Source organism: Fragaria vesca, linkage group LG3 (genome assembly GCF_000184155.1).
Source record: "Fragaria vesca subsp. vesca linkage group LG3, FraVesHawaii_1.0, whole genome shotgun sequence".
NCBI lineage: Eukaryota > Viridiplantae > Streptophyta > Magnoliopsida > Rosales > Rosaceae > Fragaria > Fragaria vesca.
Genome location: NC_020493.1, coordinates 4,860,400 through 4,878,252, shown reverse-complemented (window position 1 = coordinate 4,878,252; position 17,853 = coordinate 4,860,400). Strand labels below are relative to the sequence as shown.

Genomic DNA, 17,853 nt, shown 5'->3' with positions numbered 1-17,853 from the left:
AATGAATTGTGGAGAAGAATTGGGGTTAAGGGAAAAAACGTGCTTTCAACGATTTTAGGGTAAAAGATGTTAGAAAAAATATTTCTAGCGCGATATTTTTTTTTTAATAATAGATGTATATTTTGGTCATTTAGCTTACCTATAAAATCTCAATAGAAACATAAAATAATAGGAGTGTGTATTAAGAGATTAGGGGTGTGTATTTAAAATTTCTCATATACATAAGATAAGAGCTCACTAAATCCATAGTTCCATGCATGCACATATGATTGATATTAGAAGAAGTTTTAACTTTTAAAGAAGGTTACCTAGTTGCAAAGGTCCTTGTGGAAAAAGGTTATTTCATGGCATCTATTCCAACATAGGAGGAGTTTCTACTTTCTTATTGACAATCAAATAAAATCACAAAATTTCAAATTGAAAAATTTGAAACGAGGGGCACCATGTACGAGTACATGACAATGTATAAAACAATGTTAGCTAGCTAGGTACATGCCAATGTGTCTTGTGTCATACAATGGAAGTTAGTAATGGGGTATCTTTGATTGGTTCTATATGACCTCTTGTATGTGACTTGCAGGCCACAATATTGGTCACATCAGAATGGATCAACTGATCATTGGCCAATCTTGTGTCATTGAAATATCAGACTATGTACACACAATTACACATTCATGATTTTGAAATCCATCCCTTTCTTTGATTCCGAGCATTATAATACACGTATCCATGGGAGGAGAGCAGTTTGAAGATGAACTTTCATAGGATACGTTCGTAGATGGAAAAGCACTCCTCAAATATGCCAGAAAACATCGACGTCTTTTGGAAAGAAATGCTGTCCCAAGCAATATGGTTCCTAGTTCTTGCCATTTATCAACCATTGGTTACAAATGCATAGAACAAAATCTTCGTCGATGCAGCCCCTTAACAACTTATCGATCAATTAACACTGTCCACACTTGGGGGAATCGATCGTTTAGCTTTAAGAACCTATATAAATACAGACTACTACGTAGTACATACCATGCAGTAGTTAGCCTCAGATCTACCTTGTAGTATATAATTCATTAGCTTAGCATGAATTATTCATTGATATTGGGTAAGGATCGGGTAATCTGCATCCTGAGGTTTAGAGATCAATTACTCTGTGTTGTTTCTAGCTCTCAGGTTGCAGATTACCTCGTGCTCACCGCAATGCAAGACCTGTTTTAGCTAGCCAGTTAAACCAGCAGCTAAACTAGATATGAATGCATGCACCTGGTTTTGGTCAAATTTTTCCATCTGTTGGAAATCTATAGCTTTCATACTACATTACTACTAGCCACCAAAGGTAGAAATTTATATATTTTTACCTTTTCAGACTTGACAAGTCATTTCACATTAGTTTGTGATGGGTAATGCAAACTGCAAAGTTAATTAGTTACTAATCCCTCCCCATTTGAGTTCTAAAATCTTTTGTGGCAGACACTTGAGTACTCGTTTGCAGGCAAACACTTACTTGAGTTGAGTACTCGTTTGCAGGTACACGCCCCATTCTTATTGAGCTCATCTCATGCCTAGTCTGAGTCAATGATATTCTCAGAACTGACAAACAACTATGGATATAGGTCAAATTTCTCTTTCGTACTTGAGTTGATCCAATGCGTTTTCTCCATGATTTTTAAGAAAGTTCACATCTTCAGTTTCGTATGTATCGATCTGCTAGCTAGTATAGTACATCATATTCCAATTTGTTTTTCTTCATTATTCCCTCCCTCAGAAAAAAAAAAATGCTAATTTAACAAAGAGAGCTATTCTCCAAGAGTAAAACTGCTCTGAACTCTAGTGTAACCACCAAAAGTTACCCTTGAACGTGTAAAAATTGAACTCCCCACTTCTTTTTCCCCCACAATAACCAAGCATGCCAACCGTTTGAACTTTAAACTTTAAATATCAAAGTCACCTTCAAACAGCAACACAAGAAAAACTGTCTTCAAAACCCATCTGCATGTGTACACAAACTTTTCCATGGCTTCCATTACTGCAAATTTCATCATCCTACTCTTGTCGATTTCATTCTCAGTGTCTGCAACTCTATCTGCATCAATTATAGATGACCTAAAAAGTTTAAAACCACCACAAGATTTCAACTCCACAATCATGAAAAACTGTCTTCAAAACCCATCTCTCAGATATTGCAGTACTTCTACTCCAATGGACCTTGATGAGATTTTCAAATCCACCATTGTTGCAAGCCATCTCTGCAACGAGTCCAAGAACCCGAACTGCGTCGATTCGTTTCCCAAAATAGACCTTCGAAGCCGCCCAAACATTGCACCACTCTACTTGTCATTCAACTTCTTCTGGAAGTATTGTCCTTTAAGCATCTTATCTATTGACCTGTCCAATACCTCTTTGAAGAGCAATTTTCCCATTGATGTTCTTCACTGCACCCAAATCCAATCTCTTGATATGAACCATAATGAACTGTATGGCGATGTGCCAACAGAGAACTTATCTGCCCTCACAAATCTCACAGTTCTGAATCTGTCATATAATCACTTCTCAGAGAGTAAAATCTCTGATATCCTGTTCTTCAAAAAGTTTAACTCTTCGAGTTTTCTTCATTCGGGTCTCATTCCAGATCACAAAAAGTTCAAAATCAAGGCTATAGTCTTCTTGGTTAGTTTTCCTCTCTTTGTGATTCTGAAGGTATGTTGCTTGTGGTGGCTCTGTTTCCGCAGGCCTGATTTCCTCCCAAGAGTGTTTCGAAGAAAGCACAGGTTTACACCAGCAACGCTCAAGGCAGCAACAAATGGATTTTCGAGAAACAATTTGATGGGGAAGAGTGCATCAGTTGATATTTATAAAGGAATTTTAAGAGATGGTACTGATGTTAGGATTGAGGTTTACGGTAGTGACAACCACCCGCAAGTGATTGAAGAATGCAAGGTTCTTGTTCAGCTATGCCACAAGAACCTGGCTAATTTACTGGGTTGGTGTGATAACCGAAAGTTGAGGGCCATTGTTACTGAATGGATGGAAGGAGAGAACCTAGAGAGCTGGCTCATGGGATCAAGTTTTACACCATGGAACTACAGGTTGAGAATATTGATGGGGGTTGTGGAAGGCATGTTTTATCTACAGGAGCAGTGGCCTGAAGTTGGGTATGATCTGAGGACAAGTAGTATCATGTTGTGCAACTACAATCTAGACCCAAAGATTTCAAGGTTTAAAGTTGGAAATCAAAGCACTAGCAGGAGAAGTAAGTCACTATAGGAAACTACATCATATCTAGCTGTTGGCTTTTACCCAACTTCTAATCTTATCATCCGTATTTGGCTTTTCAGGGATGTACAGGTTTGGATTATTTCTGCTAGAGATGATGGTAAACAGGAGGCCACAAGAAGAGTTTGAGAGGGGCGAGGCTGGTTTTATAGAGTATATCAGAATGCATTATCCTGGAAATTTAGAGCAACTGATAGACCCAAAAATGGAACCGACTCGAAACACCATCGACCAAGCTAAACAGGCAATATCCCTGGGGCTTATGTGCACAGAAGTATCAAGCAACCGGCAACCAAGCTTAGAGCAGGTGTATAATATTGTCAGTAGAGCCTACCAGTCTTGCAGAGTTTTAGCATCCCATCATAATCATAATCATTATCATAGAAGAATTCATGCAGACAGAGGAAAAGGACACAGGCATGTGCAATCAAGATGACCTTTCAAAAACAGAGGCGCCCATGACTTATTTACTGTACAATTTAGGTGTTAAGTTTCTTTTTCTTTCTCTATCTTATTTTCTTCATCATTAGTTAAAAGAAAGTGTTTCCTACTGTTTGATGTGTATGATGATAACTTGATACAGAGCACACTAGTTATAACCACTTATGAAACTTCATTTACCATCTATACCTGCTTGTGAGCTTGAAGACAACAAACAACAAGAATATAGTCAATATAGTCGAACTTATTCTCTAGCAAATCAAGACAACAAGAAATCAAGAATATATAGCAGACAGATTTTGGGAGCTTGAAGACCATCACTTTCAACGTCTCAGTAAATATTATTTTATACTTTGCCAGGGGTACAAGATACATAAGGAATCAAAGGAAAATAATCATATCATCACTAGTAGTCTAGTACGTTATATACAAGAAAGAAAGAAAAACAATGTGCACCATCAAGCACATAAAGTAAAGAATTGATGCCATGTTACAAAAGTTCAAGAAGCAAATATCTGGCAAGGGAATATGATCATTAGTAATTCCAAGAGAGAATTCCTCACTTGATGATTGCTGGTCTATTGGCTTGCACCTTAGATCTTGTCCGATGGACCTTCTTAGGTAAATCAGTAGTTAATGCATACATTTTCACTGCAAACAATTCCTTAGGCCATCCATTTTGATCCTGTACAAAGCCAAAACAAGCGTTACAAAAGAAGAAACTTTGACACTAAAAACACAGTGAAGATGATAACGAAATTCATTCAGAAGACAATTATTTAACCAAGACTCCAGTTTAATGAAAAAGAGGAAGTTTAACCTTTATTCTGTGAAGATGAAGTCCACACTGGCGGAAGAGCTCCTTAAAGTACAAATCAGACCTCGTGATGCTCCGATCTTCTTTGTCTAACACGAATCCTCCTATAAGCGGGTCATTGATACAATTAGTTCTAAAATTTTGACTCCTTGGAAAAATAATGCAGAGAAATACTCTTTTCACATGGTATGGTAAACATAGCAGTACTGGAAACAAGTGAAAAGAAAACTCACAACCAAAAAGACAGGGACTGAAATATAAAAGCACATTACCGGTTCTAGCAATATTTTCCTTGAGGACAAATAAACCACCTGGTTTTAATCCAACCTAAAAGTAACAGATTTGTTTAGTACTGGTAAATATAAAAAGATGACAGTACAATCACACATACAAACTAACAACAGCATGCTAGAATTTTATCACAGATTGTCAATAAACACAGAATATAAAGAATTTGATAGATAGCAAACAAAATGAAAACAATAATAGGAGTATTCCTGCAATCAAAGCGCCTCTATGACAGATTGATAACAAATAGTAGACTGCTCAAAGTTTCAGGCATTTGACACCAAAAAGTGACATTATTGAGGATATGGCAATGGAATACTGGTAGGATTGCAGGTGGACAACAGAAACACTCTGAATTGAATACTAGTAGCAACAGTAATTATGGATCCACAAGAAAACCAAATACATGTATTAATATTCATGAAAAACAGTTTTACCTTTGCTCTTGTAAAGAATGACACAAAGTCGTCATCTGTGAGATGCCCAATACACCACTGAACCCATATAATATCATATCTTCCTGCTTCCGGGGTGAATTCCTAAAAAAAGGCAAGAAATGCTCATGAATTTTGCAGAAGAATTACCATGAGCAAGAGCTGCATATTCAGAAGTAAAGACACGCACTTAAGTTTTGTGTTGGAAAAACCACATTTCCAGTGGTTTTAAAATCCAAATAACCAACTAAATTTGTGAGGCAGGTTCTGCGAAAAGATCAACAAATTTGGTACATTACCTGAAGAGGCACGCAGAAAAAATTAGTAGCTTTGTGCATATCAGAAACCATCAGATTCTCAGGAGCCAAACTCTCGCGAGCAGTTTCTAAGAAATGTGTCACAGGCTCCAGAAGATCAACCTTGGGATTCAAGCAAATGAAGAAATGAACAATCAAAAAGAGTTTCATACATTTTCCACGGAAACTGAACACGGAAAGATATACAAAACCGAACTCACCTCATTGAAGTACCTTATGAGCAGATTCTTTGTGATCCTCCCAATGCCAGAACCACAATCTGTCATAAGTTCAACACTCATTAGAACTATCCGTTGCAACAAAACCACACATCAAACAGATAACATTCATTAACAGGAAGCCTACATTTAGCTTGCAAACTTTCTCTGTTCAAACTTAACACCTAAGACCCCAAAGCGTTACTAGCACTAAATAAGCACACTAACTCCAAACTCAACTTATTCATACCAACACACAAAAACCAGAAAGACAGAGAGAGCTTTTACATACCAAGAGCAACAAGGTGACGTTGGCCATTAGCAGCATTGGGCAGAACCTCAGAGAGAAGCCCATTAAGAAAAGCTTCACTATCTCTTATGTCAGCCTCACTCACATGCCCAAACCCACCCAACACTCCATCAGTTGAAGCCTCCACACCTTCCCAGTACCCAACCCCTTCCTTGTACCACTCTGTCTTCTTGCTCTCGTCTCCCACCTCCTCCCTCCACATCTCCTCCGCTGTCTTGAACTCCCGGCCGTCGGAGTCCAACCCACCTTTCTCCATCGAAATCCGACCTGGGTTTTTCTGGGTTTTGTTGAAGCTGAAATGGGTTTTGTGGGTTCTGCTAAAGTTCAAGTCTTTGGAGCCAAACCCAAGAAAGGTGAAGCCTTTTATTGCTAACATGAAAACCCTAGATTTTTTAGGACGAAGACGACCTACTATGTTGTCCACGTGGCGTGTTTGTAATATTTAGAGCAAGAAAAACTAGAAAAGAGAGTAAAGGTTTAAGCTTTGGAAAGCTATGGCTACTTGGTTAGCTAATTTGTTGCAGGGTTGTATAGACAGGAAGGCCCAATTGGCCGGGAGAGTTATTCATGGGGTTATATTACGTCATAAAGACTTGTTCTTTGATACGTTTTTGTCAAATAGGCTGATTGAGTTGTACTCAAAGTGCGGTAATTTGGGTTATGCTCACAATGTGTTTGATAAAATGCCTAAGCCGGATGTGTACTCATGGAATGCGGTGTTGGGTTGTTGTTGTAAGGCTGAGAGGTTGGGGGAAGCTGAGGAGTTGTTTCTGAGAATGCCTGAGAGGAATGTTGTGTCGTGGAACACGCTCATTGGTGCATTGGTTCGAGATGGTCAGGAGGAGAAGGGGTTGGGTGTTTATGAGGCGATGGTCTCGGAGGGGTTGGTGCCGACGCATTTTACTCTGGCGAGTGTGTTCAGTGCGTGTGGGGGGTTGTTGGATGTGGAGAAGGGGAGGAAGTGTCACGGCCTTGTGGTGAAGATTGGCCTTGAGGAGAATGTGTATGTTGGGAATGCTTTACTGTGTATGTATGCTAAGTGTGGAGTTATGAGGGATGCAATGCAGGTTTTCGGTGACATGGCTGAGCCGAATGAGGTTACTTTTACTGCTATGATGGGGGGGTTGAAGCAGACGGATAGAGTTGTGGAGGCTTTGGAGATGTTTAGGCTGATGTGTAGGAAAGGGGTGCGTGTTGATTCTGTTTCGTTGTCGAGTATGCTGGGTGTTTGTGCTAAAGGGTGTGGTGAGTCTGGTGGTTGTGATCATAGTGATGAGATTCCGAGTAACGTGAATGGGCAACAAATACATGGCCTTACAGTTAAACTTGGATTTGAGGGAGATCTTCACTTGAACAATTCATTGCTTGATATGTATGCAAAGAGTGCGGACATGAAGAGTGCTGAGAAGGTTTTCTCTAGTATACCTGGAGTTGGTGTTGTTTCTTGGAATGTCATGATAACTGGATACGGCCTGATATTTCAGAGTCAGAAAGCTATAGAATATCTACGAAGAATGCAGTCTTGTGGCTTTGAGCCTGATGAGGTCACATATATCAATTTGCTTGCAGCATGTGTCAAGTCTGGTGATATAAAAAGTGGTCGTCAAATGTTTGATAACATTTCACGCCCAAATGTAATGTCATGGAATGCCATACTCTCTGGCTATTTCCAGATGGAAGACCACTTTGAGGTAATCAAGCTTTTCAGGGAGATGCAGTTTCAGGGTGTGCAACCTGATCGATCTACTTTGGCAATTGCCCTCAGCTCTAGTGCAGCAATGGGGATTCTGGAGGCTGGGAAAGAGATTCATGCTGCCTCACACAAGGCTGTCTCTGATACAGATATATATGTTGCAAGCGCACTTATTGGCATGTATTCAAAGTGTGGTAAGACAGAAATGGCGAAGCATATATTTCATGATATGCAAGAATTAGATGTTGTTTGTTGGAACTCTATGATAGCAGGCCTTTCACTCGATTCTCAAGATAAGGAAGCTTTCAATTACTTTAAGCAGATGAGGCAACATGAGATGCTTCCGACCCAATTCTCTTATGCCACTATACTGAGTTGCTGTGCCAAGCTAGCTTCTTCATTTCAAGGGAAACAGGTCCATGCTCAGATAACAAAAGATGGATATGTGAGCGATGTCTTTGTTGGGAGTGCTCTCATCGGTATGTATTGCAAATGTGGTGATGTAGATGGTGCCCGTAATTTTTTCGATATGATGCCAAGCAAAAGTACAGTTACTTGGAATGAAATGATACATGGCTATGCACAGAATGGACGTGGGGATGAGGCTGTCCTTCTTTACTGGGACATGATTGCCTCAGCTGAGAGACCTGACGCCATTACTTTTATTTCCATTTTGACTGCTTGCAGCCATTCTGGATTGGTCGATGCAGGCATTGATATATTCAATTCAATGGAGCACAAACATGGAGTGGAGCCAGTTCTGGATCATTACACTTGCATTATTGATGCCCTTGGCCGTGCTGGTCGTTTCCAAGAAGCAGAAGTCTTACTAGATGAAATGCCGTATAAAGATGATCCAGTTATATGGGAGGTTTTGCTTAGTTCTTGCAGGGTTCATGCTAATGTGAGCTTAGCAAAAAGAGCAGCTGAAGAACTGATCCGCTTGGACCCTCATAATTCAGCTCCATATGTGCTTTTGGCCAATATTTATTCTTCTTTAGGAAGATGGGACGAGGCAAGAGCTGTGAGAGATCTAATGATTGACAAACAAGTCATCAAGGATCCTGGTTATAGCTGGATTGAGTATGAGAAAATGGTGGGATCATAACTTCATGCGGATTGATGATAAAGTCGGAGCAAGTTATATCAATTCTTGGTACAACACTCTCCAGAGGTAATAACCCACTTAGCAGAGCTTGCTACATCACCTTGTCGGGTGGAACTTGGAAGTGTTGCCGTGATTGATTCTCTCTCCTTAGCAACTATAAAACAGAAGTGCATCAAGCTATAGCATCTCTAAGATGAATCTGTTTACTACGGTTCTCAAGAACCTGACCAGCGCTGTGCAGTTTGTATGACTGACAGCCAGAGCTGGGAGGCTGCTGGCCGCATACAATTCCAAAGTGAAGGGGTGAGAGCATTTGTGAAGGTTTTCATCTCACAGGCATAATATGTTTTGCATGATCATCACATTGAATAACTGAATCATAGTAATTTGATGATGCGCATTCGTCTTGGCTTTAACAGGTGAACTACTTTCTCTCCCGTCTCCTGCTCTCTTTCTAAAACAATTATATGCAAGTTATTAAGCACTGTTGTGTTCTGATGTATTTACAGGTCTCTGTTGCAGCATCCACTGTCCTTTCTTTATGTAGCATCAGCATCCAAATGGAGAACATGACTACCAGCATTCCTGACCAGATCACTGGCATAATATGTTTCAAGATGGATGTACCAGCTTCGGTTGATGCTTCAAATGTACTAATTTTTCCCTCAAGAGAAGAGGAACTACTAGGTTGACAGGATAAGTGACGGTTTAATCCCAAGACCAAACGCTTAGCTGCAAATGTATCAGTAGCTAGCTATAGTGAGTAGAGAGTTGACACAAAAAGTAGTGAATCTTGCGAGTACTGGTGACTGTTTATTTGGTTTTTTTTTTTTTTTTTTTGTAGTAAACTGTTTATGGTTTTTTAGGTTATGTAGATGTTAATTTCTCATCTCCAGCGACATGCTTCACTTTCATCAGTGATTCGGTTTTAACTGTTAAACCTTCTTTAAATTCTTCTTGTTCACAGCCTTGCCTGCATCAACTGCTTTGAAATTGTTCAGTGTTAATAGCTTCTAAGACTTCTGGAGAGCGCAGTGGCTTTGATACTACCACTACCATGTACAAAGTAAAACAAGCTCTAGATTCTGAAGCTGCTTTAACCAGAAATAAGCTTAGGAGTATCAACAGAAAAGATGAAGAATGAGTGAGACTCAATAAAATTGCTACCTTGTAATTTCCCATGTAACAGGCAACTCAAGGCTTACACCTTTTTCACTCAAATGAAAACTGTTTATTTTTCCCTGTTTAAAAGTAATACAATATTCACCAAGAAATTTCCTGACCATCCCAGGCAAAGAACTTTCCGTTATCATTCCTTTTCGTATCGTGGATGATGCTCAAGAGCTTCTGCACTGAGAACTCTGTTGTGAAAAGCTTGCCTTCTGGAACATTTTTTTGAAATGGCTTGGAGAGATCTGTGTCCACTGTACCTGGGTGCAATAAAATGCACACGATCGGATCCTTCCTCCGTGCCAATTCAACTGATATATTTTTTGTCACTGCAACATTTGACACAAGTTTTGTGAAGTATGAAAGATATGTTTCAAGTATAAAGGGTTGATGTTAGATAGAAGTGGTCAGAACTTGGGCAGATTGACTAAATTGCTAGATAGAAGCGGTCAAGGGAGAAGGGTTAAGGGGCCCCAAGGAAAAGATCATACATTGATTAAGTGCAGTTTTCGAAGCTCGATAAGAATGCCAACCGCCAAGACGGTTATCCCCTATGGATCCAACTCTAGCACTCACGTTGGCCACAACTGCAACATCCCTTTCAGTTCCCAGTCCACCACCAATCTTTAGGAGAGGCCACATATGCTGCTTGAACAGATAATAGATGACAAAGACTAGTCAACGGATATGCACTTGCATCAAGAGAACTTGAAAAGCCAAAACAAAAACAAGTAGGACCTTTCAAATGGATCATTTGTGGGGTTTGGTTAGTAAAACCTATGCCATATAAGTTGGCAAAACTATATGGATGCCTTGCTTTTAGATTGATACTCCATACTGGAAGGCTTATGTTAGAGAACCCAGAAGGAATTTGCTTCTAGAAAGACTAAAAGTAGCCACTTCACACTGTATATCCACTTTATGGATCCACCACTCTCGCCACCTAAAATTCTAAAAACAATGATGAAAGCCAGCCAGGATTCAGAACTGAAGCATATAGTGGGCGTACCTTGATCACTAAAACGGGGCCTACAGCATTAACCTCATAAGCAAGAAGCAAAGATGACTTCTCCACTTTGCTCAGTGTTGTTTCTGTACTGGAAATAAAAGAATACAAATGACTGTCTGGATTTTACTACATATGATGAACTTCTGACAATAAAGTATATGTTGGTGCATGAAACAAACTAATTTTTAACGCTGTTCAAGCAATAACCCATATGCATACCTGGTTGCAATACATTTGGTATTGAAAGAATCCCAGATGCATTGATGAGAAGGTTTAACGAGCCATATTTTTCTCTAATAGACTTTGCAGATTCCTGAAATGCAAAGAAAACTTATTAGAAAGTAATTTCAACAGTCCAATCCACAGACAAGAAGTCTAGTCTATTATCAAGTTCAACTGAAGAGCATCTTCATTCCAAGAAGACAAAGGAAAGAAAAGATTGTCTTTATTTTCTTTGTTAAGGGTTCTCAAGCAACCGTCAAAAGTGGAAACAAGAAGGTTGACACGATATATGAACCCGTAGCTGACTATAAAGGGAACCAGAACTACCTAAGTTGACCAAAGTGGAATGGTGATTGCACCTGAGGTTACTTTTCAGTAAGGAGCAAGAGAAGAAATGAACTTTCAGAGATAGAGAAAAGGAACCTGTATGGTGCTTTCATTCGTCACATCCAATTGTAGAACAGTTAGGCGTTCAGCGAATTTACTTTGCAGGTGGAGAAGACCTGTTGCCCCGTTAGGATTACGGCAGGTAGCAATAACATGACCTTTTTCCTTCTCCAACAACTGTTTAACCTATAAAAGATAGACAAAGAAAAATGTCAGACTTTCCGAAGAATCAGTTTGCTGACGCATTGGCCACACTAGCTTCCATGATCAGTAGACGGTATTGTAACATGTCACAATATTGATGCAGAAAATGTCACCGCCATAGTAAGGGAAACCTAGCTCCCCTCTCGAAAGACCAAAAGTATTTACTATAGAAAACAAAACGGTTAATGGAAACCTTCCTTTCTCGATTTATTTGAGTAGCAGAAAGATAACAGATATCAAGATTTCAACATATACTCATGACATTTCAGTTAGCCTTTAAGTTATATGGCTATTACTCATGAAAGTAGAAAGCTAAACTGACACAGACACAAACATTATATATATCTGCTATCAACTCTTCAAAATTCTAGTGGTAAGAAAAGGGTAAATTTCAGACTACACTGGCAAGATCGAAGGCCTGAATAAGATAATGCCTACTTAAGTTCTCATTACTCTGAATTTGGTTATGCAGCAAAAGGCAAACAACTGAACAATGAACATTAAGAAAATACTAGAAAAGCATTGTAGAGATTATGCAAGTGAACAGGGATTATATGCCAGTAAAACACGAAAAGTATGCTGAGGTCTGAACTTATATTGGTATACTATGACTATTTCCTCTATCGAAAGATACCATCTTTTAAGTGTTGAATTGTCAGTTACATGGAAATCCTGCAGAGTACTGCAGGCTCACCAAAGGTGAAACAAACCAGCAAATCAGCTGACTGAGCTAATTTACGATATCAAGAATGAAAAAACAAGCCATATGGCAATGGAGCTTCCTACACCCAACTTTTATCAGTCTGATAGCTATAATAATAACAAAAAGACCGATGAAGAAGTTTTCTGATTTGAAATTGGCGGAAATTTCCCATCTTTCCCTTTTCTAAACCTTCAAGGATATTTGTATAGAAAACTACCCATGGAACTGAAGGACGCAATTAAAACCACTATGGATTTCACAATACATTACAAAGATTACATTTTGTACGTTATACAGAACTTCCAACATCCAAACCACAAAGTAGCCATTTTCAAATCAAATGCTAGCAATAAACTACATACAGTAGTAAGCTAACAAGCTCATCAAAAAGCAACCTTCTTTCCTAATTCTGGCAATATCTAAAGCAAAATCTCCATGAAACAGATCAACCCATTTGGGAAATCAGCAATACAAACTCAAACAAACAGAGATCAAGAAAGCTCACAAATTCAAGGCCAATTCCTCTGGAAGCTCCCTGCACCATGGAAACCCCACCTTCCCATTTGACCGCAGACGAAGAAAGTGAGGCCCTTTGGGCCATTACTCGATTCCTGCCGAGATGCCTCATCGCCATGAATGAGCATTGTCGGTTCAGAAACAAGTGCGTCAGTTTGTACATTGTCGAATGGTTCGCCAAACACAAATGACCAATCTTTGTGTTTCTTTCTTGTGTTTTAGTTTTGTAGACTACTACTAGACCTATGACGATCCCATAATAGCTTTTACTCAACAACCACGCAACAGCTCACTGCAACGTAAACACTTCATATGTGGCTGATAGTCTCCCACCTCTCTTCTTTTTATTTCTGAACTTTTCCTGATTCTTACCATGAAGAAGATGATTAATTGGGCCAGCATGTGAAAATGGGTGAAATATTTGGGCTAACTAGAGCATCAGGTGTACCCTTGAGCCCAATGAAAAGAGATGATAACCGGAACCGATCAATGAGCAAATTAACCTAGATGTTATCTACTTATCTTCATTTCCAAACCATTGAGAATGTGATTGACTGAGATGGCAATTGGTTGAACGATGGTGTGAATTCATTATTGTTGTAATTAGTTTACGGAGATGAAGTTCTGGGATGTAACAACCTCTAAATGATCGATCGATATTGGTGATAAATTTAGTAAAGACTATTCTGGTTTGTAGTAGTGTTCGCCTGGTCACAAACTGACAGGTTGAAAACAAAATAACTCTACTTGATAATTATTCTCTCACTATTGGATTTACATCCAAGGGTGGTTAAACATAAATCTCTTAGTCAGTTAGTGACCGGGTAATCATGATTGTTCTGGTTTGTTAATAAGCATGTGAGCTTTGAGTGCCTCTCGAGCAATCAAACTCCTAATTTTCCTTATATGAGCCCTTAGTTCAAAAGTCAAAAGAAATAAAACCACAATGTCGGACACAGCGAAATCTATACCTCGATTTATTTCTAAAGAACTAAAAAAGTATAAATAACTACTCTCTTAAGATCTTAGAGCATCTTTAACAATGTTAGTCATTTTGTAGTCAAATTTTAACCAAAATAACTAAAAAGTCATTTTAGCTAGCCATTTTATAAATACCTCTACATCGGTACTCTCTTTTCTAACTAAAGTTTGATTTATATTATTGATTAAATAAAGAAAAATTAATTTAAATGTTTTTTAATATTACATAAAATGGTTTAAAATGAATACATTAAATTAACATAAATTATAGAGAGTCTCATCTCGCTAGCTATATTTAGCTAACGAGATAACTAAAAGTTAAAATAACTAGCCACTTGTTAATCTGCTGGAGCTGGTAAAGTTGATAAAAAACTAAAATCGCTCTCTAAAATGGCTCAGGAGTCAATATAGAGAGTCTGCTAAAGATGCTCTTAGCCAACCCAATATAGGAGAGATAGAATTAATAAAAGAGATTAGGCCTGAGAAGACCCAACCATTATGGAACCCAGATTGACAGAGACCTAAGCCCAATGTATCATCTATCTACCTCACAACCTTAGTGGACAAGCTGGCTTGACGCTATGTAGTCACGTCCTTCATTGCTCTAGCAGCCTTTCGCGTCCCACTGTCATGGTTGGATCATCTATGTTAGATCGATCACTGTGCCTCCCCTACGTTGTTGTGCTGCCTATATCTAATCAGGGTAATGCAGAGCTACCGCAACCACCACACGAAACCCTAAGTTTCGACCGTCATTGTTGCTCCTTGAAACTCATATGTGTATGTTAGATAGCTACAAACAATTTTAGTTACTAATATTACTACTTGATTCAAGTATTAAAAGAACATCACTATCGACGAACATGTCAAGTCAAATATTATTCACCACAAGGATGTTCTTGATACCGCAACCTTTCTCCCTCTCTCTATTTTCTAGGGTTTGGGTTTTCAAGGCTTTGGGCGCTCTCTCATCACCCATGGCAAAGAAGTATGTGGCAGCCTTTGTTGCGTCTATGACGGCTAGTTTCATCTCCAAGGTTTCTTTGTGCAACTAGGACAAACCAGTAAATTTGGGGAATCTCCGATGTCCCAAGAGCGGCTTTGTAGCCCAACGATTTTACCTGATCGGTCGACTTAACACCTCTCGTGTAGTCGTCTTCGACGCTTTCAGGAGCATTGTTTGCTCCATGTGGAGACTCTTAACACTTGTGGAAGTTCAAGCAAGGGGAAATCGATATTTCTTCACCTTCACCTCGGAAAGGGACGTCAACCGTGTCAAGCGTGGCGGTCATTGGGCTTATCAACGTGCTATAATCCTCCTCAATGATTATGATGGGTTTTCAGATATCACGGCTGTGCCCTTGTTTTGTTTGGATATGGGTAGATATTCAGGGTCTGCCGGCAGCCTTGTCCACTACAACAACGACGAGACTAGTGGCGGAGACAATAGGCATTGTTCTTCAAGTTGATAATTAATTGAGGCTTTTAAGCAGTCATATACGAGTTCGAGTCACCCTCCCCCTGCACCAACCAGTTCAACTAGAACGTCGTATTAGGGTTTCCCCCGATAATGTTATTCTGGTCACCTACAAGTATGAGTGCCTCTTGGGCCGCTGTCATACATGTGCCATGATTAATCATGGTGGTGATATTTGTCCTCGGGAGAATAAAGAGGTTCCTAGGCCGGTTGCAAATCTGACTCTGACGACGGCAACGCCAGCCATGGTTTTTAAGGCAAACTCCTTTCAAACCCTAAATACTCTGACGATGTTATCACTACCACCCCTCTTTCCCAAAGAGAAGAGATCAGTTCAGATAAGAGAGATTTCGACGTTCCCTTCGCCGACCAAGGTCTCTAGTGTGAGACGTGAAAGAAAGGAGGAGGAGGAGTTGCACGGAAAGCGAGCAAAGCACGTGCTGGCGTTAGTGTCACTGCATCTAAATCTTGAGGAGATGGGTTTTACTATATATATCGGATAAGGGTGACCTAGGGATCAAGAGGACCGGAAAATCTCAAAAGAAGCGTGGACCTCTACGAGGTGGTCGTAACAAGAAGAGGATTCCAATGGGGGACATATTGAACTCTATGTAGCTAGGTTCAGAGACGTCAACAGACAGTGACACCAGCCTCAAAGCAGAGGCCGGGGAGGAGTAATCTCCTAGTCTGACTAGGAAAGACCCCTACCTATGCCCTAGCAGCTCTTCCTTCTTTTCACTTTGATGAAAGGTACACCATTGCGGTCTGAGGCCTCTAATCGGGGAGAGAAGTTGAGTTTCTGGGGTATGGGAGGTTATTATGCTTTCTAGTATTCATATCCGTTTTTTTAATGTAGTTTTGAGATTGTTTTGACAATTCTTATATGTGATTTTGTATGAAGTTTTGAACTTTGTTGGCTTGAATGGTTTTCAGACCCTCTTATTTGACCGTTTTCGATCGTGATGATCTGTCTCCTCCAAAGAGAACAAATACTATATGTGTGTTTTTATTCATTTTAATTACGGGAAGTTATATGTGCGTATGGTTTTAAATTCTTCAACAAATCCTTTGTTATTACAATTAATATTTGACAAGACATTTTTAATACAACGAATACTATGTCATGTCAAAATGATTGGGTTTACGATTTTTCGGATTGAAAAGCTCTCAAAGTGCATTCAAGAATTACAGAACATGTAGATCAAAAGGAGTAAAATGGTCATGAAACTTTATGTATGCCCATCAATTACAACTCCAATTCTTTCTTATCAAAATCATGATCACAGTCACTCCATTAACCCAATGCACCTAATTTTATTCCTTCATATACACATAATGCCACTTAACCCATCAATCAAGAATGCGAAACCATTCAAGTTCATGAACTTTTTGGACTGTTGTCCTTTTTTGGACTGTTAAAGTTGATGGATTTGACGGAACTTGGTGTCACTATTTCTCAATAAGTGGATTTGAGTGAACAAGGTTTGCTTCCATTACCAATGGCCCAATGGGGGGACACAATGCTTTCAAATGCATGCAGCGGCGAATCATGACATGTGTTATCAGTTAATAAAATTGAATAATTTATTTGTTAAGATTAGAAGCTTAAACATAATTCTTATGCAATATGGACAGGTGCATTTGGATAGGTTTGTTGTTATCATTGAAAAATCCACTCATTACCGATCCCAATTTGTTTGTTTTACGTGGTTAGTAAGATGTCAACAATATATATAGTCACTTTGCCTACTTAATGGAATAATGCTAATATTGACTATCGACGTCTCCTCTACCTAACTAATAGATATTTCATACTAAATTTCACATTCGAGCTGATATATATATTGTTGACAACAAAAATTTGACAGAAGAGAAGTATTACCTAGCAGTCGGAATACTTAACTACTCTCTTTTGTGTGTGTGTAACCCGAATCGGTGCATGCATGCTCGATGTGCAAACTAATTAACTAATTAAATTCAAAGCCCGATGTGATGGACTACCTTATGCAATATATGAGGGCTTTGTATATATTAACAAAAAAGTAATATACTTTGAGTAAATATCCAAAAGTAGGCACACAACAACTTGGATTGATAGATATTACACTAACAAAGCATGTTGTATGTTGTTTTTTTGGAAAAACCTCTCGAATTACACATCCCTAGACAAGATTGATAAGATAGGTCAAGCTTTCCATGTAGATGTAGTAATTCTTTCTTTTGCTAGATTGTAATCTTTCATTCTTTTCCTTCTTTATTTTCTGGCTTTTTATCCTCCAAATCTCACCATCAACGCAAAGCAATCAACACAT

The 17,853-nt window shown here is 39.1% G+C and overlaps 4 protein-coding genes across 4 annotated transcripts; 2 read left to right on the top strand and 2 right to left on the bottom strand.

Annotated features, from left to right (window-relative positions):
* The first annotated feature begins 2,007 nt into the window (after positions 1-2,007).
* Positions 2,008-3,703, top strand: LOC101310500 (probable LRR receptor-like serine/threonine-protein kinase At2g23950-like). Its single transcript, XM_004295396.1, has 2 exons — positions 2,008-3,244; positions 3,330-3,703. The coding sequence occupies exons 1-2, from the start codon at positions 2,008-2,010 to the stop codon at positions 3,701-3,703; spliced, it is 1,611 nt and encodes a 536-aa protein (XP_004295444.1).
* A 306-nt stretch (positions 3,704-4,009) lies between these two features.
* LOC101297996 (alpha N-terminal protein methyltransferase 1-like) lies at positions 4,010-6,490 on the bottom strand. The gene is made up of 7 exons (XM_004293656.1): positions 6,054-6,490; positions 5,765-5,823; positions 5,547-5,666; positions 5,251-5,352; positions 4,798-4,852; positions 4,529-4,629; positions 4,010-4,393 (listed from the first exon to the last, which is right to left on the bottom strand). Exons 1-7 carry the CDS (start codon positions 6,445-6,447, stop codon positions 4,268-4,270), a joined length of 957 nt encoding a protein of 318 aa, XP_004293704.1. The 5' UTR covers positions 6,448-6,490; the 3' UTR covers positions 4,010-4,267.
* Positions 6,491-6,565: 75 nt separating this feature from the next.
* On the top strand, positions 6,566-8,872 carry LOC101310204 (pentatricopeptide repeat-containing protein At4g20770-like). The gene has a single exon (XM_004295395.1). The coding sequence runs from the start codon at positions 6,566-6,568 to the stop codon at positions 8,870-8,872; it is 2,307 nt and encodes a 768-aa protein (XP_004295443.1).
* A 1,132-nt stretch (positions 8,873-10,004) lies between these two features.
* Positions 10,005-13,399, bottom strand: LOC101300603 (uncharacterized oxidoreductase C663.09c-like). Its single transcript, XM_004293665.1, has 6 exons — positions 13,073-13,399; positions 11,697-11,846; positions 11,271-11,364; positions 11,052-11,134; positions 10,534-10,687; positions 10,005-10,371 (listed from the first exon to the last, which is right to left on the bottom strand). Exons 1-6 carry the CDS (start codon positions 13,244-13,246, stop codon positions 10,136-10,138), a joined length of 891 nt encoding a protein of 296 aa, XP_004293713.1. The 5' UTR covers positions 13,247-13,399; the 3' UTR covers positions 10,005-10,135.
* Between the last annotated feature and the right edge of the window lie 4,454 nt (positions 13,400-17,853).